This window comes from Phymastichus coffea, unplaced genomic scaffold, assembly GCF_024137745.1.
Source record: "Phymastichus coffea isolate CEN01 unplaced genomic scaffold, Cenicafe_Pcof_1.1 PCOF00165, whole genome shotgun sequence".
Classification (NCBI taxonomy): domain Eukaryota; kingdom Metazoa; phylum Arthropoda; class Insecta; order Hymenoptera; family Eulophidae; genus Phymastichus; species Phymastichus coffea.
The window spans coordinates 273,342-298,997 of record NW_026706976.1 but is presented as its reverse complement, the minus strand read 5'-3'; the positions used below and the strand labels follow the sequence as shown (position 1 = coordinate 298,997).

Genomic DNA, 25,656 nt, shown 5'->3' with positions numbered 1-25,656 from the left:
AGTCGCGATCAGCTGATCGCAAGCCCCCGTTAGTTAAGGCAGGCCTAGCTAGACTAAAGGTAGGAGCGACCGAGCGCGTGAGAGCGAGCGAGACCGCCGATGCTAGACCGATCGGAAGCGAGCGAGGGGAATCGGTAAGACCAACGAGCGGTAGATAGAAGAAGATAGACAAGCGACGCTAGTTGACTGACCAATCGTTATCAGCTTAGGGGTGGTCGAACTAATGAGGGAAAACCGACGCTATCTTCGCGGCCAGTAGGCAAATTAGGCGCGAAGGACCGACCAATAAATAAATTGCGCGGGTAAAAAAACGTTAATATAGACGGCGCTGAGACCTGGCTTAGCAACAAGCTAGCCAATCGGCAACAACGAAGGGGAAGTAAACTAGGAGAAGCGGTGCGTCGCCGAAAAACGGCGCGCCAGTAACCGTTAAGCCTCGACGGTAGGAAGTCCGCCGAGCCTCGCCGTTGCGCGGTACGCAGAAATTAGAATAGAAGCAGAAGTGAGAATTAGAATAGAAGCAGAAGTGAGAATTAGAATAGAGGCAGAAGTGAGAATTAGAAAAGAAACAGAAGTGAGAATTAGAAAGAAGCAGGAGTGAGAATTAGAAAAGAAAGTAGAAGTGAAAAGTGGAAACAAAAAAAAAAGAGGGGAAAGAAAAGCGAGAGTGAATACGAAAGAAATAGTGAAGGAGGTAGGCAAGAGATAGTGAAAGTGAAAATAGTACAAAAGATATTGAGAGAAATAGGCATAACAGAAGAACGATAATAGATAATAACGATAATAACGATAACAGGATAAAATAACGATAATAACGATAACAGGATAAAATAGCGGAATAACGATAACAAACAGAGCATTAATCGGCCAAAATCTACCAGGAGTAAGTACCCTTTTACTGCCGATTTCTTTGCATGAATGATAACCGCGAGTTTGTCGCGCATTGCCGACCGCCGCGTTTTCGGGAGTGCCGCATGACCTCCGCGCGCATTACGCCTTGACCGAAAACGTTTGCCGTTATCCCCAAGTTTTTTTTGTCACGTCGTTCTTTGTCCCGCACCTGAAATAGTCGCCTGACCGCCGAATGTTCGCGCGCGGAACCCCGCATGACCTTCGCGCGCCCGTCACCGTTGCTTTATATGGTTTTGCCACCGACCTTTCGGGAATAGTTTCGAGTCGCCGTGTTGCTATCAACCGTGCAACGAGTTTTCTGAGTGTGCGCCCTTGAAATTCCTTTCCGAGTCGATCCAAACATCACACGAGTCGCGTTAGACCTTCATCCGACCGGCAAAACTCAGGTACATCGTCGCCTTTATTTTGTTCGCAAGCATCGCTATACGTAACGTCAACACCGCGAATGGTAGTCAACCTTCGCGCGACCGACCGAATTCCTGAGCGCAATTGTTTTGAACGAGCTGGAATTTTCGCCGCGAATAGATAAACCGACGTTACGTATTCGAATCATAGCCGAAGCCCGAAACATTCAACCGAGTTATTGTCCGTCTAAGCTGACTTCGCGCCGTAGTACGCCACCCGCGTTCCCCCAGTAATCTAGACCAGGCTGACCATCGCTAGGGGTAGACCACTGGGGTAGACCTGGGTTTCTTTTGCATAATAAATCCGAATTTTCTTTATATCCGACTTATTATTGACTACACCCACTTGATCGCCCCATCCCCCGTAGCTTTCGCGACCGGTTTGAGATCGGTAAACGCGTGCGCGAATTCCCGACTGCCCTGATCACCGCTCAACCGATAGCCACCGTCGCAGCCACTACGCCACCAGTCCAGGGAAGGAGTCATCATCCCCCGAACCACTAGCCGCCAACCGGAGCGCCCCTGCGACGCCCCCCTCGATGTACCCGCTTCTGGGATTGAGAGCCGCCATGCCCCGAAACATCTAGCTAGCCGAACGAGCCGCAGCCGTGGGTGGCCTTGGAAACCACCCGTTGCCCCCCTTTCCCCTTTCGCTCGATACGTCTTTCCGCTTTAGACTTGACCGAATCGTCGCCTAGGACTTCGCGCCCCTGCTTCATCCTCCACAGGTGATAGTCGGCCACGCGCGCAAGAACACCGACGGCGACAAGGAGGGAGGCGACGGGGAAACCACCCGACCTCACAGCGACCAGCAGGACCACCGAGCCGAGAACCAGCCGACGTTGCAGCGCTACCACGTTCTCCTAACGCGAGAGCACGGTAGCTGGCGCCCAACTCAATAAAATAAAGCTGCACACGTCGTCTCGGCTGACTGCGCGCCGCTGGCGACAGCGCGAGATCAGGAGAAATACCGTCTTTTATTTTTCCCCTCCCTCTCCCCCGTCGCAAATGGCGCCCAACGTGGGGCGGCGCCATCGAGCTGACCACTGACTAGTCGTTCGGATAGCATCCTCGCCCTTGATCCGTCGCAAATGGCGCCCAACGTGGGGCCCACGCCATCAAGTTAACTGACGATTAGTGGCTAGGGCAACACCCCTACCCCCGATCTGACCAAGTGGCGTACCGCGACCGCGAATAAGACAATAATCGGAAGCGAATAAGTTAATGAATTTAGCGATTACATGCGACTATATGCGATGTGCTTGTGATTATATGCGATGTATATGTGATTATTTGTGTTTATATATATACTTATGCTGCTAACTAATAATTCACTAACCTATGTGTGGGCTGACCGAATAATAATTGTAAGTTGTCCGGGTAAATTTTAAGAAAATCGCGATTGTTGGGCCTGACCTGGGACCTTTATATCCCCTGTGTTTGCGTTGGGAAGATTCTCTGTGGTAGACCTGCGAGAGTATTTGGCTAGACCTTTTGTTTAGCTAAGGGCTCGAAACCAGTTATTGACCGACCTTGGATAGGTCGTTGATTAGGGGTTTGACCGCTGGATTCGTACGACCTCGCGATATTCTGTCCCGGGTAGCAAATCCCGATTGGACTTTACTCCGAACGTGGAGTGGGACCAAGCCTGACCAGTCGAACTGGCCAGTAAGGATAAGCCTGACCTTCGGGAACCGAATGACCTCGCGACCGTAGAACTCAGTAATAGACCTCAACTGGAATTAACCCCTTCAGTGATAACTAGATTAAACCGAGTATTAAACCAGGAAACCACAGTGCTTAACGCATTAGCTGCTTGGCGCAGAATGACATCCAACGCAAGTACAGGAGTACCGACCACCAGGACCGAGGACATGGACACCTTTGAAGGATCCGAGGACCAGCCATGGGACAACCTGAGGATGTGGGACACCCTTAAGAAATCACATGCTGGACGAGAAATAGCTGTGACGATTAAGGAGATGACGCTTGACGAAGTACATGGGGAAATGGAGCGACTTGGACTCCCTATCACTGGACTACCTGACGTTGACCGCCTGGAGTACCTGCGGTACCGTCTGCGGGAGGAGCGGGTAAAACCGGACCAACGAATCAAAGGATCCCTACACCTTAGCACCTTCCCAACGTATTGTACAGTATTATGGCGTCCTGTGGAGACCAGTAGTGATGCCCAAACGCACCAATCGGAATCCACAGCAGCGGAAGGACGAAGTCGCCCAAAATCCAAAGTTGCTAAGGCTATCGAAGAAAGCGAACACGACCAAAACGCCAGATCAGGAACGAAGGCGTTTAAAGTCCGCCCGCTTTCTAAAATACCAAGTCAAGCTGAACCGTCCGACCTAGTTGATCCGAGTACCTCAGAGGATGACACAGCCGATCCGACAGGAAGATTACGGCGGTCCAAACGGACCCAACAAGCCTCAGCGATCAGTGGAGCGCGCAATCACAAGAAGGCCGACGCTGTCATAGAACAGCCGGCCAAGAAGGGCAGAAATACTCGAAGGATACCGCCGCATGGAGCAGCCGACCAACCCGAGATACATTTGGAGCTTTCGGAACGCACCGGAACCATTCGCCGAGTTACAAGAACGAAGAAAGGTGTTGCTGAATCAAGAGGGGTAGACCGAGGGACCGATACCGACGAGCCAGCCATTAGGGAGAGCCGAGGGATTGGTCGGGGCGAAGAGTCTCTTAGGAGGGTTGACCTGAACCGATCTTTGCTTCAACTGGCGGAAGAGGACCGAATGGACCTGTCAGCTGAACCAGGAACCTGTCGTAAGGGTAACCTGACCGAAAATGGGCAAGAGAAATCCAGGACATCGTGCAGTAGACAGCTGCGTCCTAGTGAAGATCGGCTCACCAGTTCGCATCGCCAGACCAGGACCTCCACTTGTATGGCTGCCTTATCATCAGATGATACGGCCAGTGAGAGCGATAGGAGGACGTCCCCGCGTAGACCCTCTTCGAAACAGTATAGGCATAGACACACTAGGCATTCGAGTCCGGACCGACGTAGCGACAAACGCGGCAATGGATCGCACACCACTGACTGCAGATCCCCTGATCGGACTATCAGACGGCCAACGAAATCGACCCGCTCTGGCAAGTCTAGGTCGAAGCAAGTGAGCTCGAGCCCTGTGCGACCACATGGAAAGGCCCACTGCCGCGACCACGATTCACCGAAGCCACGAGTACATCAAAGGCATGAAAGCCGCGGTCGAAGATGTAGGCCTGAGAGAACTGACCGACACTCAAGACACTCCCATCGGAATAGGGATTCGTCTTCAGAATCAGACAGCAGCAGTGAACGAGACAGTCCAGCCCGCCGCCGCAGACCCGTCAAGGTTCAGTCACACCGTCGTCATAGGGGTGACCACGACCGTTGGCGTGAGCCTGAACATTACGCATCCGAGACCAGCGAATCCGAATACTCGAGCGACCTCCAGAGTAGTCCGGACCGACGGCGCCCACAGCGAGACAGGCATTACGAGGAGTATGATGTAGCTAAAAGAGATTTGAGGAATATCAGGATACTGGAAAGCAGGAAGATAAGATATAACGGATCAGACGGCCCGGAAGAGTTTATCGGACAGATTGAGGAAGTTAAAGCCCGGACCGGAATGACCAGCAGCGACCTACTGCACGTGATATCGTCCACGTTCACCAAAGAAGTCGCATCCTGGTACCGTAGCCTGGCCAGAGAAATCCACTGTTGGAAGGACCTGAAACGAGCCCTGCGAGACCACTACGGACGCAGGTTGACCGATGACGACATTGAAGAGGAGCTGCGACGTCGATCACAAGCCCCGGGGGAAACCATCATCGACTACCTCGATGCTTTCCGACATATCGCGAGCTTCTTTAAACATCCACTCTCCACTTCGACCCAGATCAAGATTGCCCAGCGCAACTTGCTACCAGCTTATAGGAGGTATATGGCTGATAAGTCCATACGACATTTCAGCGACCTAACCTATTATGGGCGAAAATGGGAGAACCTAGAGGAGATGGATGAACAGTATCATCCTCCGTCGAATAAAACTCGTTTCCCAGCAGCGGCTCCGAAGACCAGCAAAAGAATGGCCAAGATTTCTTCGATAAGTTCAGATAAGGTAGAACCGAACCGGAGCCAGGAGACCTTACCGGACCTGACACCGAAGCCAGACAGGAAACCAAAGACCAAGGAACCCGTGAAGGTCAACACGACCACGGTACCTAAGGAACCTCCTGATGCACCGATGTTAGCCCAGGTGATGTCGTCGATGAACCCGCACCAGTATTTGGGGCTACCACCGACCCCCCCGACCGTCACCGTTCCACCTTCAAATGGCTTGACGAACTCAAATCCCCCGCAGCTAGATCAAGGGTATGAGTCTCGATGGTTACGACCCTCGATTCTCCCCCTACGACCGCCTGTTAGCCCTCAGCCGCCCCAGCCAGACCGTCAGCCGTATAGGCCTGACCAATGTAGAGCGTGCCCGGATGACCACGATTATCGAAGATGCCCGAGACGGAAATGCTACTTCTGCTACGAGCCTGGACATATGGCAGGACAATGTCCGAAAAGAGCTGCACTATTTCCAAGAGAAAGACCGCGAGAAGCACGAGGAATGTTCTGCCAAGTATGCAAATTACCAGGAGCCCCCTTTGACTTCTGCAAAAACTGCAGTAATCGTCGTACAGGGCTTCTGGGAAACGAGGCTTCGGGGGAGCAGGCGAGCCCGCTACTTCCCCGAACCATCGACAATCTGCGATAAAGGGCTTCGAGACGGATGCACAATGGAGAGAAGAGGATGAGAAAATAGAGAGTTGGCGCACTGGACGAGGAAAAGCGACTACGGAGCTGGGGCCGATGGACCAGGACGTAGTCGAAACGCCTTACTTGACCCTGCAGACGAGCTCTGAGGAGTCAGACATGCCCATAGACCGACCTCTCTGGACGGACGACGAGCCTCTAAGCAAGCTACTGCGGACGCTCGAGACGCCAGACACCCTCATCCTGCAACTTCCGACCGAGTGCACCCCGACCGGCTCAAGGGTGGAGAACGCAACGTACCCACCCCTGAGTAAAAGGAAACTGGAAAACTTGGACCTTGCTGACCGGGCCGTGGAAGAATCGGACCCTAAGCCCAGCAACAACCTGATTTCCGGTGACCGACCCGTGAGAGAGCGAGCGAGCGATGTGAGTAAGTACCCCTGGGTGTCAGGCCAGATAGATGTAGGCCCCAGGGGGAAATGCGACAAAGAAGACTCCTGTGGGTCAGGCCAGATTAGAGTAGGCCCCAGGAGAGCGAAGCAGCAGCGAGAAGGTAACCCCGACTCTGAGGACAGCACAAATAACTCAGAGCCGGGGATGATGAGCAGCGTAGGCAAGTACCCCTGGGAGTCAGGCCAGACTAGTGTAGGCCCCAGGGGGAAAAATAGTGAAGCAAATTCCTGGGAGTCAGGCCAGATGGATGCAGACCCCAGGAATACGAAGCAGCAGGAAGCAATGACCGTTGGCCCTGAGGAGAGCTACGATAACTCAGGGAGACGGACGCCGAAAAGACCGATAGGACCCTGGGAGCCAGGTGGGACAGACACTGGCACCAAGGTAAAGACGGTGACCTTCGCTGACCCCGAGGACAGCAAAAATAACTCGGAGTCAAATGCGAACCCACGAAGGGAGGAGGACACCCAGCTGTGCGGGCCGGCCGACTGCTCAGGGGAGACTACGTTATTCGACGCCGGATTAACCGATCGACCAGACGAGTCCGAAACTGACCAGTATGGGGCTACAAATACGCCAGGGACCCTCTCGGTTAAGAGCGCACACTGCGACAACCGTCTGTTTATTCCTATCGCTATCGGCAAGATAGTATACGACGCCCTGATAGACTCGGGCGCGTCAGTATCTATCGTCGGACCCTCGATCACAGCCCGGTACCGAGACCGACTTATACCGCGTTTCAGTGAGGTACAAGGAGTGACCGGGGTCATTGAGCGAACTGAAGGAGAATTGCCACTCCAAGTGAGCTGCGATGGGCATACGGCCAGGTTCAACTTCAAAGCTATGACTAACCTGACCGGACCACCCATCATCCTTGGACTAGATTTCTTGACCGAATGGGACATGGTATTGCTATTTAAGGACAAGAAATGGAGAGTACGTGGGGGGCGATGGCACCACTTGAGGCCTCACAAACCCCACGAATTTGTAACCTTCTCTGCGGAATGTGCGGGGTTGACCGAAATGACGACCGCCCAGACCGCAAAGTTGAATGAAATAATAGAAAGGCTGCTACCGCCTGAGACAGACGAGCTAGGACGTACACCCGTAGTAAAACATCTGATTGACATAGGAGATTCGAAACCAGTAAGGCAAGGACTACGTAGAATGTCACCAGCAGTGCAGAAGATTGTACGAGACGAGATTAAGAGAATGTATGATTTAGGCATTATAAGGCCGTCCAAGAGTGCCTGGAGAAGCGCACCAGTAATGATCCGGAAGCCTGACGGGACATGGAGATTCTGCATTGACTACAGAGACCTGAACAAGGTGACCCGCAAGGACGCATATCCGCTGCCGAACATGGACTCGATATTAGACCGACTTAGGCATGCAAGATACATCAGCAAGATAGACCTACGACAAGCATATTTCCAGATTGCATTAGAGGAAGATAGTTGCCAGTACACAGCTTTCGCAAGCCCTGGTGAAGGGTTGTGGGAGTTTGTTGTAATGCCCTTCGGACTAGTAAACGCACCAGCCACGTTTCAACGACTGGCTGATGCCCTGTTCGGACCAGACTGGGAACCATATGTTTTCCCGTACCTGGATGATATCATAATAGCAACCGAGAGCTTTGATGACCATCTACATTTCTTAGAACTAGTCCTCAGACGACTCAATGATGCTGGCCTACAGATCAACGCTAAGAAATGCGAATTTGGATGCTCTCGCCTCAACTACCTGGGATTCCTACTGGACCATGACGGACTTCGACCAGATCCAGACCGTACTAGACCAGTACTGGAATTCCCAGTACCGCGCACCGTCACGCAATTGAAGAGCTTTTTAGGAATGGTGGAATGGTACTCCCGATTTATCAAGAATTGTTCCGAAATTAAAGTCCCGCTACAGAAGCTAACGAAAAAGAATCAAGTGTATACTTGGGGACCGGAACAGCAACTGGCCTTTGAAACCTTGAAGCAAGCCTTAACGCAAGCTCCGGTATTAGCCCGTCCCGACTTCAGTCGACCTTTCACCGTCCAGACCGACGCGAGTGATTTCGCCATCGGAGGGGTACTGAGTCAAGAATTCGACGACGGCGAACATCCCATAGTATACATCAGCAGATCCCTGACAGGACCGGAGCGTAATTATTCGGTAACGGAAAAGGAATGCTTGGCAGTGATATACGCGATAAACAAGCTGAGGCCATATCTAGAAGGCTATGAATTCACCGTAGTGACCGACCACAGTGCCTTGACCTGGCTCTTTAACAACAAAGAACCAAAAGGTCGCCTAGGCCGTTGGATCCTGGAACTACAACAATGGCCAATCACTGTGAAACACCGAAAAGGGAACCTACATAATCTGCCCGATGCCCTATCACGAATGTCGCCAGGACCAGATGCCGTATCAGCCTTCAAACTGATCAAAGACACCTGGTACCTACGACGGCGATGGGATGTTAACCAGAACCCAGCAAAATTCCCGGACTGGAAGGTCGAGGACAATATGCTATACTATCACCGACTGGATGAGCCGACCGACCCGGTCACCGACGGAGAGACTAACTGGAAGCTTGTGGTACCGGACGAGTATAGACAGCAAATAATGTATGATGCCCACTGCTTGACAACGACTGGCCACCTAGGGGTTGAAAAGACCTATCTAAGGATTGCTCACGACTACTATTGGAGAGGGATGTATTCAAGCGTATACAACTACGTGACCCGTTGCGAAAAGTGTCAAAAGTATAAAGCCAGCCAACTAGGACCTCAAGGCCTAATGGGCCGGCGGAATATCGACCGACCATGGGCCGTAGTTGCAGTTGACACCATGGAATTCCCCAGGAGCAAGACCCAGAATAAATACCTACTAGTGTTCCAAGACCTGTTCACTCGTTGGATAGAGCTGAAGCCGGTACGAGCAGCTAACGGAAAGAACGTGGCCCGAGCTTTCGAGGAGTTGATCTTGTTTCGCTGGGAGACCCCGGATTACCTGTTAACCGACAACGGCAAGGAATATGCCAACAGATGCGTAGATACCATGCTACAGGAGTATGGTATCAAGCACGTCACCACCGTGCCGTACCATCCGCAGGCTAACCCAGTCGAACGCACGAACCGTACACTAAAGACCATGATAGCGACCTTTGTCGACAACAACCATAAGGATTGGGACCAACACCTAAACGAGCTCCGCTACGCGATAAACACGGCAATACAGTCGACCACGCGGACGTCACCAGCCTTTCTAAACTTCGGACGACAACCAAAGCCCCCAAAGAGCCTACGCCGCAAGGTGGAGTCTACCGAGGTTAAAGTGGCGTCAGACCCAAATGAATGGGTAAACCGACTGAAGAAACTGGACGACCTTCGCGAAACGATTCAAGATCGACTGGACCAAGCCCACAGCCAGATGGCCGACCGCTATAATAAAGGTCGGAGACCAACAAAATACAAAATAGGAGACCTGGTATGGAGAAAAGCTCATCACCTATCCAATGCGGCTAACCAATTCTCGGCGAAATTAGCCGAGAAATATGAGGGACCATTCCGGATAAAGGAACAGCTATCAGACAACGTGTACATTATCGAGAATACGTCCGGCAAGGAAATAGGAAAAGTCCACGTTACCTAATTAAAACCTTATAAAGGAGAAAATCCGGTAAATGTTAAGTTAGTTACCGAACGACCACCGCGTAACTAAGACCACAGAACCTAAACGAATAAGATCACGCCCCGAAAATCATGCGGAATCGAGAACTAGAAAGGACAAGCCTCTCTAGTTTTACAAAGGGGGGGGGGGAGATGTAGGTCGCGTAACAAACTAATTAACTAACCAGACTAACATCGCACGATTGGTGCTGGTTGATGACCTTGACTAATAGACCTCCCCTATTGACCGAAAACTAAGACCTTCTGATTTACAGGCTTGACCATGCCTCCCAAATTTGGAACCCGCACACGACGGCCCCTCCACCACCGGCCAGAATTGGAATTCCGGCCAACAGAGGACGGCCCACCACCCAAACCAGAGCTCGTCATTATATCCTCAGATGAGGAAGATGACCACGACCGACAAGACCAGAGGGCAACAGCGCCATCCCCCTCGTTCTCGACCTCCTCCTATATAATGGAGATAGAGGAGGAGATTTTGAAAGAAAAGGCTCGCCTCGGACTGCAGGATCGACTTACCCTGGCAGCAAAAAGGGTAGCGGCCCTGGTTCCCCCGGCGGAACAAACTGCAGCCGACCAAAAAATATTCCACCTGGCAGGCCTCATCGAGAAAACGGGTGGAAACCAACCTTCAGGAAGCGGCCAGAGCTCAGACGAGTCGGGAATAGTCCTCCTTACAAGAGGAGAAGGATTAGATAGCCCCACGGACGAAACCAGACCGACCAGCCGAGACCCGACCCCGGAGACCACGAGAGCGACGGTAGTCCCTGCTATCCGGGGGGGAGACCAGCCCGAGGATAGCCAGGAGGACCCGAAACCGAGCCAAACCGAGAGATCGTCGCAACACCATCCTCACCCGGGATGGTTACCGGTCACAAACACGGACGATAGGGCCACCCTAATCCGCGGAATCGAGGAAAGGAGGATAAGGGGGGAAAATGGCCGGAGGAGAAGATACAACCTTCGGAGGCACCTGGAATATAATGACCTGGTGAGCGTGATGGACCGTTCGGACGCATCCAGCGACGAACCAGGTCCCCCAACCCGCACATCACCACCTCGAGGCATCCGCCCCTGGATAAATTACGAAGCCCGCCCCAGAGATACCGGAGCAGGCTTCGGAAATCTAAGAGCCATCCCTACAGACCCGACCATAGACCCTCCTGGCCGCAGTTGCTTTAACTGCTGGATGCCCGGACACAGCTACCGGACCTGCCCGCGTCCAACGGAAGCCAACCAATATTGCGGCAACTGTGGCCGGAGAGGGGTGGGGGTCGAAAACTGCCCAAGATGCGCAGAGGAATATTGGCATCGCCAGGACAGGACAACCGCGGGCCGACTGACGCACCACGTGGCACATCCAGAGGCCCCACCTCCCTCCTACGACGAAGTGGTGCAACCAGCCACCATTAATCGACCGGGGCCATCAACCGGCGCTATCCCACGCCCCCCTGAATATAGACGCCAGAACCGTCACAACCCCAGCCACAGCCGACCGCACATTGAAGCCGCACAAGACATCGAGGACCGCCTGAGGGAACTGGATAAACTTCGTCAAGCCGTGGAGGCTATGGCCGCGGCAGAACGCCGAAATTTAGAGAAGGTTAGAAGAAACCGCAGTTTGAATCGGGGCAGAGAATCCAGTAGCGATTAAGAATAATAAACCGCGGCCTCCGGGCCTATTAATCACATCTGACTACTCTTATTTAACCCTAATCCGATCCCTTAAACACCCCCTTTCAGGTCACTAAATCAGTAGCCGAGGACCAGGTGTGAGCAGATCATCAGTAGACCCGCGATGACCGACGAATCACGGTGCATGTGTATGCACCGGATTAGTGGGGGGCTATGTGATGATGCGTCATCACACACAAATATATATTACCGGCACTATGACAGAACAGCCACGACTACATACACCCGCCCACGCACTCCCGGATCTCGCGAACTACGACCTCTAGAAACCTCCCTGACCGATTCGCACGACCCTTACGCTCGCGTACAACCCCTCGCGCACTCACGACCCGATCCGACCCTCCCCCGGGGAGCTAGAAGCCCCTAAAGTTTTCAGTCGCGATCAGCTGATCGCAAGCCCCCGTTAGTTAAGGCAGGCCTAGCTAGACTAAAGGTAGGAGCGACCGAGCGCGTGAGAGCGAGCGAGACCGCCGATGCTAGACCGATCGGAAGCGAGCGAGGGGAATCGGTAAGACCAACGAGCGGTAGATAGAAGAAGATAGACAAGCGACGCTAGTTGACTGACCAATCGTTATCAGCTTAGGGGTGGTCGAACTAATGAGGGAAAACCGACGCTATCTTCGCGGCCAGTAGGCAAATTAGGCGCGAAGGACCGACCAATAAATAAATTGCGCGGGTAAAAAAACGTTAATATAGACGGCGCTGAGACCTGGCTTAGCAACAAGCTAGCCAATCGGCAACAACGAAGGGGAAGTAAACTAGGAGAAGCGGTGCGTCGCCGAAAAACGGCGCGCCAGTAACCGTTAAGCCTCGACGGTAGGAAGTCCGCCGAGCCTCGCCGTTGCGCGGTACGCAGAAATTAGAATAGAAGCAGAAGTGAGAATTAGAATAGAAGCAGAAGTGAGAATTAGAATAGAGGCAGAAGTGAGAATTAGAAAAGAAACAGAAGTGAGAATTAGAAAGAAGCAGGAGTGAGAATTAGAAAAGAAAGTAGAAGTGAAAAGTGGAAACAAAAAAAAAAGAGGGGAAAGAAAAGCGAGAGTGAATACGAAAGAAATAGTGAAGGAGGTAGGCAAGAGATAGTGAAAGTGAAAATAGTACAAAAGATATTGAGAGAAATAGGCATAACAGAAGAACGATAATAGATAATAACGATAATAACGATAACAGGATAAAATAACGATAATAACGATAACAGGATAAAATAGCGGAATAACGATAACAAACAGAGCATTAATCGGCCAAAATCTACCAGGAGTAAGTACCCTTTTACTGCCGATTTCTTTGCATGAATGATAACCGCGAGTTTGTCGCGCATTGCCGACCGCCGCGTTTTCGGGAGTGCCGCATGACCTCCGCGCGCATTACGCCTTGACCGAAAACGTTTGCCGTTATCCCCAAGTTTTTTTTGTCACGTCGTTCTTTGTCCCGCACCTGAAATAGTCGCCTGACCGCCGAATGTTCGCGCGCGGAACCCCGCATGACCTTCGCGCGCCCGTCACCGTTGCTTTATATGGTTTTGCCACCGACCTTTCGGGAATAGTTTCGAGTCGCCGTGTTGCTATCAACCGTGCAACGAGTTTTCTGAGTGTGCGCCCTTGAAATTCCTTTCCGAGTCGATCCAAACATCACACGAGTCGCGTTAGACCTTCATCCGACCGGCAAAACTCAGGTACATCGTCGCCTTTATTTTGTTCGCAAGCATCGCTATACGTAACGTCAACACCGCGAATGGTAGTCAACCTTCGCGCGACCGACCGAATTCCTGAGCGCAATTGTTTTGAACGAGCTGGAATTTTCGCCGCGAATAGATAAACCGACGTTACGTATTCGAATCATAGCCGAAGCCCGAAACATTCAACCGAGTTATTGTCCGTCTAAGCTGACTTCGCGCCGTAGTACGCCACCCGCGTTCCCCCAGTAATCTAGACCAGGCTGACCATCGCTAGGGGTAGACCACTGGGGTAGACCTGGGTTTCTTTTGCATAATAAATCCGAATTTTCTTTATATCCGACTTATTATTGACTACACCCACTTGATCGCCCCATCCCCCGTAGCTTTCGCGACCGGTTTGAGATCGGTAAACGCGTGCGCGAATTCCCGACTGCCCTGATCACCGCTCAACCGATAGCCACCGTCGCAGCCACTACGCCACCAGTCCAGGGAAGGAGTCATCATCCCCCGAACCACTAGCCGCCAACCGGAGCGCCCCTGCGACGCCCCCCTCGATGTACCCGCTTCTGGGATTGAGAGCCGCCATGCCCCGAAACATCTAGCTAGCCGAACGAGCCGCAGCCGTGGGTGGCCTTGGAAACCACCCGTTGCCCCCCTTTCCCCTTTCGCTCGATACGTCTTTCCGCTTTAGACTTGACCGAATCGTCGCCTAGGACTTCGCGCCCCTGCTTCATCCTCCACAGGTGATAGTCGGCCACGCGCGCAAGAACACCGACGGCGACAAGGAGGGAGGCGACGGGGAAACCACCCGACCTCACAGCGACCAGCAGGACCACCGAGCCGAGAACCAGCCGACGTTGCAGCGCTACCACGTTCTCCTAACGCGAGAGCACGGTAGCTGGCGCCCAACTCAATAAAATAAAGCTGCACACGTCGTCTCGGCTGACTGCGCGCCGCTGGCGACAGCGCGAGATCAGGAGAAATACCGTCTTTTATTTTTCCCCTCCCTCTCCCCCGTCGCAGGATTATTCTTATTTCTTTCGTTTCTTGCTGATTTCCACTTAGTTGTTACTTTTTCGCTCGTCTTCTCTAGCAAGGCCGGTTCAGACTTTTGAGCGTCGGCCATGTTGGCTGCGCGTACTTATTTATCTCTATTCATAAATTATTGCACTTTTTATTTAAAATTAATCGCTCAAGTTTATAGATAGCTTACAAATATTTTAGTAGATGACTTATTAGTATTTGACGACTTGACTAAGCAGTTTAATTAGAGCACATTAGCACGCATCTGCTCTGCATGAGCGCTAACACGTAAAACCACATAAAAGTAGCACATTGTAATGCTGCTTGAACAATGCAAAAGTTCTAGTTGCTTTAAGCTGTAAAACGTGCAGTCGTGCACAGTGAGGTAGATCGATGGAGCGTCGACACGTAGGTTACGTGCATATCGGTTTTGCGCCCGCGGCCCCACGCAACATTATGCATGGTCCGTAAGTAAACGGCAACATGACGACGTATACGAGCAGAATTGTAAGCGACGCCTCGCGGGAATGGTATAGCTTAGCCACGCGCTGCATAAGCGTTGAGATTTACGACGCACGGCGTCGAGATAAATACTCGACGACAAGAGATCAGCGAACCCATGGTTATCGGCTAGAAGCTAGCTGTACCTCCAATTTAATGACTGTCATATGACCCCGCTGTATTCAATAGCATGTCGTTGCGGGAGAGGTCAAACTTGAAAATTGACTCGTCTCAGCAGCTTTTATTGTTCTTCCAGTTATTTTGCATCTGCAAGTTCCGGAAATGGTTGATCGATGTCTCGTCGAAGCATGACTTATACTACTCAAAACGCTCTGAACTACCATGCTCCGACTAGTAAACCGTCGAGGAGATCGCCTAATTTTTAAAAATATTCATTTTCAGAGTATTCTCAACTTTCTTGCCATTCAACCCGCTTTCCTGGAATACAATTGCCAAACTTTGTACGCCGATAAAAGTTGAGTTCGCTACAGAAGTGCAGTCGAATAATAACAAAAAAGAAAAAGAGAAGCATAAAAGTTACAACTCTGAACAAACGGACGACCGCGCTGTAGCACGCCTCGGGGCAATCTACACTGATAAACACTGATATGTCAGTCGTATCGGCGGCATCGCATTAGCCGCAAAGGGGCAATTTGCCCTACTGCGTACACGACTGGTCTGAATTTTTTTACTTTCCTTGGACCTCTGTTTTCTTTTTCAAACTTCTAGGTAGAATCTCGAGTATTCGATCTACTTTCAATCATAATCACGGTGAGTGTAAATTATGAGTTATATAAAAGAGTTATATGGCCGCGAGTCAGGTTTTGCTATTTTGATAGGAATTGCCATTTCGTATGTTTTTTTTCCAAAAGCAATGTTTAGGTTAAATTGAACATAAATTGATTTGGCAAGATAAATATTCGACTGTAAATTCTTCGTTGTCTTTGAAAGATGAGATACGAAACGAAAAGGGTTGTTTTCGTTATAACCGAAACATACATCAAGTCGCTAAAGTGCACGGACGAAAAACACGTCATAATTTCTCGATTCAGTGCGTCTTTCACTCGCATAAACTTTCGACTATTTCTCTCTCTCTCTCTCTCTCTCTCTCTCTCTTGGCTTCATAAGTTCTTGACCGAGTTTCACGTTCTCTGGCGCGAAACGACCGTGAAACCTTACGCGAAAGCTGTCAAAACGTCATGACTTCCTTGTTTGCCATTTTGCCACTACTTGAGGGAGGGGGGAGGAGCTTTGTACATTGAATAGCGTAGAAAATGCGCAAATAGGTCGTCTCGAATGGTACGCTGGAGGGCTAAGAATAGAAAAGAAGCGTGCGTTATTCTTAGTCTGCGAGTACATGCTCTCGCTTGCAAAGTTTTGACGGCGTAGCAACGGAGCATGTAACTTGAGCGAATGTAGTTTCGACGAGCGTGTTTAGCATGATCGACCGAGGTTTCGGTGTGCAATCGACGATAACGGAGTGACTAGTTTTGCATGGCGCAGAGGAAGAGAGAGAGAGAGAGAGAGAGAGAGGCAGAACAATGTGGGGTCACTCAACGCTCTTGGGAAGACAAGCCGCGCATATCGGAATTAGCGGATAGGACGCACCTTAGTGTGGCGCGAGCTGCGCAGCAGCAGCAGCGGCGGCATTAATTGGGTTGGCATGCACACGCTTGGCAATCCGGAGGATTTGCGGTTTCTGCGTTTGCGAGCCATAAGCTGCAACATCCTACTGTCCTCTTTTCCCACCTCACCTCTCCGCCACGGCATCTGCGTGGCTATGTGTATGTGTATGCCCCCGTATGTCCTCTTGTTTCCAGCTTCCAATTAACTCAGAAGAGGGTCGCGCTCGCGTGCAAAAGCGATTGTCACCTATTAGCCGCTCGAAACTTGTGGACGGCCCGAGCATGAGAGAGAGAGAGAGAGAGAGAGAGAGAGAGAGAGACAGACAGAGGACTTCCAATTACGACTACAATGTATAACCAAGTGTCTAAACTGTAAGACGACTTGCCATCCGTCCTCTTGTCAGAGATTCAACGCTATATATTGCATTACGAACTGCCCTCTATGCCTGGCTATACCCAATCGTCAATTTTCCAGTGATTTTCTATTTTTCGTCCTCGATTCAGCTTCATTCATGATAAATGCTATCTTACTTTTCTTTTCAATCTTTCTTCATTACAAATTTTAAATCACGCGTGGTAATTAGAAGACAATAGTAAATTTGCATTTTTAGAATTTCAATTTCGAATGTAATTTTTACATATTAAATCATTATACATTTTTTATTAACGCTTTAATCTGTAATGTAACGCTTTAATTAACGCTTAAATATGTAAGAAACTATATGATTACAAGTTTCTTGACATTTAAAATAATTGAAACATACATTTTTTTCTATATACGAGAAATTAAGATTTATAAATAATAAGCTAGTGTAATAAGTCACAATTGGTGAGCATCCAAAATCAAATATCAATATGCTTTTTTCGTATAAAATGTTCTTATTAGATTAACTTTTTTAATCAGTTTAGTTGTCGAATTTGATCCTTAAAATTTGTAGTTAAACAAATTCGTATATTGAAAAAAATTTCTATCATGTAAAGTTTTCGCACTATCATCAAATCAAAACTGAGATTATATTTTTTCGTTAGAAAATAATTTTGTTTTTTAAAATTGAACGGTGCAAAAGTTATGTTACAATAAACTTTATTGTTTAAGATGGCAGTTTTTCGTATGAAGGTATTTTACCATAGACATTTCTCTGGAAAGTTTTCACTGAATTTTTAAAATAGCATAAAATTTGAATGCTTCGACCTTTTTCGATAACAATTTTTTGCCATTGAAAGTATTTCATCTCGGCTTACATTTTGTAATAATGTGAAAGATCTGCATGTCTTGACAAATTATTGTTTTTTTCATTGCAAGTTTTCATTTTCAGTATAAGTAAATTCTGTTATTTTCGTTACAAGACAACAATGTATTTCGACTAATTTCATGAAAAGAATTTGCATATATACAAATCGAGTGATAGATCGAATGGCCGAAGCTTATGTTTTTGATTAATCTTATTGTTGACACATTGTTAATAAAGTCAAACAAAAATGATTTTTAAAATTATTATTGTTTACGCAATACTATAATTTTTGTTTAGTCAACGATCTGACTTCGTCGCCTTGTAAATCGTGAGTAGAACAGTGAAGGCAATAAGTGAATGTCAAGTATGTCAAAGCTTATTATTGTTATACGTAATTAGTAAGTACGGTGGAAGTCCAGTTATGCAGTTTCGATGAATATTTATCAGGCGTCGGAGTCTCATAATATGACCGCAGTCTTCTCTAACGTCTGCTCCTTGAAACATTAGTAACTTGATCCTTTTTATGTTGCATTTATTAATAGCTCTTTCAATGATGGGATGCGGAATGAACGGACACAAATTTTATAGGTCGATGCCATATTTGCCATGTCAACAGCAATTCGATCTACAGCTCTGTTTTACTGCTTATCCGCGGTCTCATTTGTCAGTTGCTTAATCGCAAGGAAGACGCACACTTTATGATTGAAATGAATTTAACATTAATTAATTGTGTTTCATTCTTATTCGATGAGAATGTCTTGCTCTCTGCTGGGAAATTGATCCCTTTGAGACGTTGTAGTACATGCAGTCATTTGGAACGAGGAGGCTTCACTCGCACATTCGCTGCAGTGAACTCGATGCTACGATCACGATAACGCGTGCCACACTTGTAATTTACCAATCAGCGCCACAACATGCCCGCGCGTACTCCTCGTAGTAGGCTGGACTTTGACTGACGTGTAAAATTGCTGCTGCAGGGCTTCTACGCAGCTGCAGTGATGTTCAAATCACGATAGTCGTAAGATTGTTATGAAACGCCGTAAAAAAAAAACTTTTTGCGATAATGTTAAACATCGGCGAAGCGAACATTGTATTGGTGCGAAGCTCTCGCGAAACATCGTATACCCGCCTCGTAAATGCTTTTTATTCGTCCGTCGGCGCGAGCGTAGCAGGCCGTGTCAGAAGTCCTAAGGAAAAATGGCTTTGTGCAGCCAGCAACAAAAGCCGCTCTCGCAAGGCAATCCTAGTTTATGTTTCGTCAGATATGCAAATTGACATGAATGACCAGTGCAACGAAATCTCATTCGCCTCGCGGTTACTGCTCGTGTCCTTTCGCGTGTTATAGCTGCGAACACATTAATACGTTTTCCGTTACGAGCGCTTGACGTATTATAGCTTCAATATGTGCTCCCCCTTATATTGAATACTGAGCGCCTTCGAATTCAATCTCCATTGCCATCGTTAAATTTTCGTATATACGAGTGGAATATCGATCAGCCACGGGCAAACGATGCAAATCCTCATCTCCATTTATAAGCTGTAATATCTCCTATTTTTCAAATAACCAAGTACTTTCTCTAGGCTTATATTCGGACGTTAATTTTAAGCATATACGAGAGTTCAAATACATAAATGTATAATTTGCGACTTCGAAGGTCTCAAAGGTAAATGGCGCTGATAATTATTCGTGTAAACGTTTACAGCATCGTGCCTTACGCGATTGTTCGATGCAAATTTGTGGAGCTTTTGTCGCAACGCGCAAAAATATTCGTATTGCCGTCGTTTTAATTCACAGCCTTTATCGCTATCGGGAGCGAAATTGAATTGAAATGCCAGCAGTGATTACGATTGGCTAAATGTTTTACAGCGTGTTTCGCGGGGCATAGAGTGGTAGATTTAGAGGGAGTTTCGCGGAGGTACAAGATTTACCGAGGTAATTTCGCAATCTACATAGATAACCACGCCAGTTGCCGAAGATAAAGTACACGTTCCATGCCTATAGTAAATAGCGGCTAGTTAACTTTCACCTGTTCGCTCAGTGTTAGAGCAAAGAGTTCGCCTTGCCACCGAGTCGACGGCAAATCCTAGCTGCTGAACGACAAACGAGAGATTCAGTGCATCGGAAGAACAATAAAAGTGGCCATTCCGGGGCAAAAGACAGGCGTCAGCAGTGATAAGTTAGGAGACCACGGTGTCGTGGCCCGAGGTAAGCATCGGGTTGCACAACACGTGACTCCCGAAGCGCTGGCGGCGTCTAGTCGATGGCCTGCCTCCCCACGTCGCGTCGCGTCGTAGGTCAATAAATTTTCTTTCGCTCTCTTTTCAGCCGATGATACTTACGATCACAGCACTGGCCTCTCTTTATCTTGTTTCGGCCAACTTTCAAATCTCTTTCCTATTCTTGTAAGCGTGGGCGCCTTATGCCGTTCATTGGCCGCTGCTATGGCCTTGTTCTGTTAATTCAGAGTCTCCTATTACTTTGTCCTTTGCTGACGATGCTGCATTGACTGTGATTGCTTTGAAAGATGAATTGTTTTTGCTCACTTCTCTTGAACTTTGAACATCTGAACTCGATCTTGAAGGTTTATCAAGAGGAGAAAATAATGCAGTCTCATTACTTGTTGATAATGAGACGTCTCAGGCGAGACGAAAACACATCGTCGCAACGTTAATTAAAGCAAAAGACAAGAGCCATCCGAGTTGAAATGAAATTTCAAGAAGGAAAAAATGCCTCTTGGTCTTGCACGTATGCAACGAGGCGAGAGTGCTACACTCTCAGTCGCTGAGCTTTTAGTCGCAAACAAACGCTTCGTCTCACTTCCTTGTCGTCGCCCAGTAGTCGAGATAAATAGACGACACTTGGCGCATTCTCTCTCGCAGTCACAGTAGCAGCAGGATAGCGACTTGTGCAATTGAGGAAATTCACTCGTCGACGATGCTGTTGTCATTCGTCGCCCTCGTCTGGATCGGAAGGGGGTGGGGTGAGGTGCGCGTGCAAACTTTTGATGCTACTCAAACACGAGCAACGTGAATTCCACTTCTCGTTTTCCCACTCGACGAACGCGCGAACCCAGATCTTGACGGCCATCAATAAACTTTGTTCAACGAATGGCTTTCGCTTCCTCTCTCTTTTATTTGCACGCACGTTTGAGTAAATGCTCAAGAGCTATCACCTGCTTGGAGAATTATTTTTGAGAAGGAAATACTTTATGTCAATGTTTCCCTCAACGTTGCTTTGTGAATTTTCACGTGTACGTAAAACGTTTCAGTGAAGAATCACAGTATAAAAACTTTTATGTCCAGGACAAACCACGTTCGTATAAAAATGCACGATACTTTTTTTCCTTCGGAATGTGCAGCTAACGTTTGAATTGTCAAAAACAATAATGATTTAGGCTTGATTGAAAAATTTTGCAATTGTGTGTATAGAAACTTTTTTTCGTTCGAGAGCAACTCCTACAACGGATATATATATATATATATATATATATATATGTACATGTATATGTATATGTATATGTATAAAGAGAGAGGGATAAGGGATTTTGGGCTTCTCAGCCATGCGCCTTTTTGCCCGCATTTATTACTTTTTGTCCCTCGAGATGCCTCTTTTCACGTTAGTTTTCTTCCATTTTTTCTGATATTTCGATTACGTTGATTTTTGCTCCTTTTCAATCCTTCTTTGACCCTGTTTTGTCCCTTATTTACCGTTTCTTTCTTCTTTTTCCTTTGCTTCCCTGTTTACCCATTTTTGATAAATATATAATGTCTGTACACATTTTTTGTACTTTTTGTTTTGTTCATTGTAAAAATTTTATTTATGATTGTTTCGGATAATTTTGATGTTTTATTTTGATTTTTTTAAATTTGTTCGCATGTGGTTGTTTCATCTCTTCTCCAAATTTTCCAATTCACTATACGTCATAGGAAAAGTACTAAGCAATGCAATGTTATCAGACTTATTTATTGGATTAATAACTCTGCTCTTAAGGATACTATTGGTGAGCATTTGGCCGTCACCACAACGATGCATATTGTCGTGCAGATTTTTTCCGTTTGCCTGTTAGATAGATACTATGGATTATTCCGACTGCTTTCAAATTTTTCAAACTCCCTATGAATTATGGTAACTACTATGAAGTATGGTAAGTATGACTACTTCATCGTCGTCATGTTGCTTTGTTAGGACAGCTGATTTAGTCCACATTGTTAAGATTATTACAAACCGGTGGTAGGCGTTTCCCTAGACGGTAGATATAGGGAAGCTCGTCAATATTTGAATTGATGGGCATTGAATTTCCAAAGTAAACCAAAATTAAAATATTCGAGAATATTATTTATATACACCATCAAGAGAATTATACTAATATATATATATTACGTGTTCAAATTTCCATAGGGGGATTGGAGAGTGAAGCGAGCAGGTAGGAACCCCTCCCAAGTGTATATATATATGTATATATGGATGAGAGGGGCGGTGAGCGAAGCGAGCAGGGGGTTAGTATACATATACACTTGATACTCATGATCCCGGAAGAACTTGATACGTTGTGAAGTTAAAGTCCGTGAAATAACGGAGGAAATAACACGTAGTAAATTTCCGGTTTGTTATAATCAAACTTGTTCATTACCTTTTTTACGTGCGTGAGTATTTTTCCTTCTCGTTCTTTTTTCGTTTCGAATGTGAGCTTTCTTGCGAAAAATGGTCCTCATTGACATTCGTACGTTTAGGCTTTTTCTGCGTTCTTTTTTCTCAGTGAAGCGCAAACTTTAATTTTGCACGTTGAAACGATCAGCTGTTTTGTTTCTAAATAAAAAAGTGATGTAATCTCAAGAGCTTTTGTAAAAAAGTAAAATTAGAGGGCTCAATGTGAGAAGTGGAAAATATCAAAATTATAGTATATAAGTTATCTGTCGCTCCGAGTAAACGTTGGAAATACAAACGATGAATAACCAGCACGTCTGAAATTGAGCCACGAACTCTGAAAAGCAAATATTTGTAACACCACCATTGCAGCAAGAGGAAAAAAAAAGCGAATAGAAATTTAGAGATCGATAAAGTAGCGCGGTGGCGATTGGTGAAGAGCACGCGAATCATTGCAACATCAGGATAGGTTTTACGGACGTTGAAAGTAAATGATTAAGGGTTGCGCAACGGTATCTGCAGACGATGGCCTAGGTATCACACGATTTCCTGCGGCGTCATAAGAAGCTGCGCGGCTGAATTGCCGGGGCGAATTCCGCGAGACGCCGCGCTAAGAGTGACCCGTCGTCAACTTTACTGCGCTACGTTTTACGGCACCTAGCCAAATGAGAAATTTTAGAACTGCACTATACAGCACGGACAGAAACTTCAAAATATAGTTCTCGAAGTGTGACTTTTATAAGCTTAATTTCAAGAAACTGCAAATCAAATATAAATTTCAGCAATTGTTGAATGCTCAATTCTACCGCGAAAGAGCGATTGCATTGCGAATATTGAAGAACGGCTGGCAGGCAAGACAACGGAATAGATATTTGTGCAGTGGTAGCCATCAGCGTAGTAGTTGGTACACGGTATCCAACATGCTATACTCTTAGTCTTTCCTCGGGGGGAAAACTCGCGAGAACAAGTTGCGAAGCACACCCGCAGTATTAGGATCAGTTCCAGCATAATTTCTTTACACTCACGAAAATTGCCACCAATTTAGATTGTATCTTGGAAAGAAAATAAAATTGGTCACTTTCCCTTCGTCCGCGTGACACTGTTACCAGGAAGTAAAAAATTTGAATAATTTAGCTTGACATACTATAAGGGTGTTTGGCAAGTACATAGAAAGACGTAACAGTATTTGAGAAAATAGATTCCACGAGAAAAACGAAATTTTTAACACGTCAGCATAACGTCGTCAAGTAAATTCAAATGATCACGGTGGAGCCATCGACATAGAAATTGTTTTGATAAAAGGTAATGACCTAGAGCATAAAAAAAAATTTTAAAATAGGCAAAGTGACCCGATTGTAGGTCAAGGATATATAATCAGAAATTCATGACCAATGCATACACTTTTATTTCATTATCCGAACTACTCCCTGTATATTTTTATCACCTTCTCGCATAAACTTCTACCTACGACATCGTTTCTTTTCCCTCGTTTTTTCACTCATGTTGCGAATAGAGGATCTTGAGATTTAGATTGCGAGAAAAAAAAAGTAGAAGGACAAAAATCGATAAGTGCGAGTGGATCTTTTTTGTTTGGCGCTTTCGTTTTTTTCTTATAGCTTTCGGCATTTGCAGCGACACGTGCAGCGCGTGCTCTATTTACCTGCGTAGATGATTTACGACCAGTCTGACATGTCAGAGCTAGGCAAGAGTGCGAAATTACATTAAGGAAACTTGCCTGTGAGTTTTCCATTATAATAAGTGCAAGATGAGCACCTTTATAGCTTCGCTGAAAAATCATTGTCACGTTCAGGTGATTTGTTGCGACGTCGTCAATGGGCAAATGAAATTCACTAGTGAATACGTTATAAACGTTGACAATCAGTGTGCCAAACTATTACATATCAGTCTGTAGGATATTGAAAACGGGATTACAACGTATCGATTACCATACATTGAGAACAGTAATTTATTTTAAACAACTTCTTCCCTATAAAATCAGGTGGCGTTTGTATAACGCAGAGTCAGTAAACATTGTATAGAAATAGAACGAAACGTTGGTTTTTAAAATTGACGTACTCGGTGCGATTGTACGATTGAGTTCGCCTTACACCTCTCATGAAAGACTTTATGAGGTTGTGCGGGGGATCCGAATAAACCGAGGTTCGTCGGGTGACTAGGATCCGGAGCAGGAGGGGGCGGGAGGCGAGCGCTGCATTGCGCCAAAGTTGAGAAACGGCGTGCGAACGGAAAATCGCTCTTGCTTACGTGGCCTTCGGGCAAGTAGGCGCACGTGCAGCGCAACTTTATGAGGCAAATTCGCTGCCCGTTATCGGCAACGTTTTAATCACTCTTTGCAGCCGATCGAGCCGATAAACATTGCGCGGCTTATACGATCGCGACGCTGAACGTCCGAAAGTTTTTGCGGCCGATTGGCCAATTTATCAAGGCCTCCTTTGGCCCGCGCGAACACACGCCTACACGCGAGCTCGCGCGCGCACCAGCAGCAGATGCGTAAATCAATTTCTGCCTCGCGCTGTTAAATAATATTTCGGTAAAGCTCCGGCCCGATGCGCTTTCGAGATTGCAACTAGTTTACGTCGGATGCTCGAATTGATGGATCTTTCGGCCCAAGATTTGTAGAAAAAAAATTGCCCAAGTTTAAGAAGATTTCGAGTGCTGCTACACGAGCTGCTGAATGTTTTATGGCCTGTTATTTTTCACCGAGAGAGTTGCGATTGTCTTATAAAGTGTTTTTCGAATTTCCATGGCTGATTCTCGTGTGACACGTAATTTCCAAATGTCCATCAACGTTTGGCAAGTGGAATACCGTATACCTTGTGTGTCGGTATTCCACGAGGTATATTTCGGTATTCATTGTACGGTTTATTATGCTAATCCCAATTGTTGGTTATGCTCATACGTCACTGGTAGATGAAAAGTTAGGTAAAATTTAAAGAAAAATACCAGTCGTATAAATACTGCAAAGTTTTATGCGAGTACACAGCTCGTCAAATAGATTCGCTTGCAGATAAAA

General features: G+C 47.3%; 1 protein-coding gene across 1 annotated transcript; it reads left to right on the top strand.

Moving 5' to 3' along the window:
- Positions 1 to 806: 806 nt before the first annotated feature.
- Positions 807 to 11,880, top strand: LOC131673046 (uncharacterized). Its single transcript, XM_058950698.1, has 2 exons — positions 807 to 883; positions 10,481 to 11,880. The coding sequence occupies exon 2, from the start codon at positions 10,489 to 10,491 to the stop codon at positions 11,878 to 11,880; it is 1,392 nt and encodes a 463-aa protein (XP_058806681.1). The 5' UTR covers positions 807 to 883; positions 10,481 to 10,488.
- Positions 11,881 to 25,656: the final 13,776 nt, after the last annotated feature.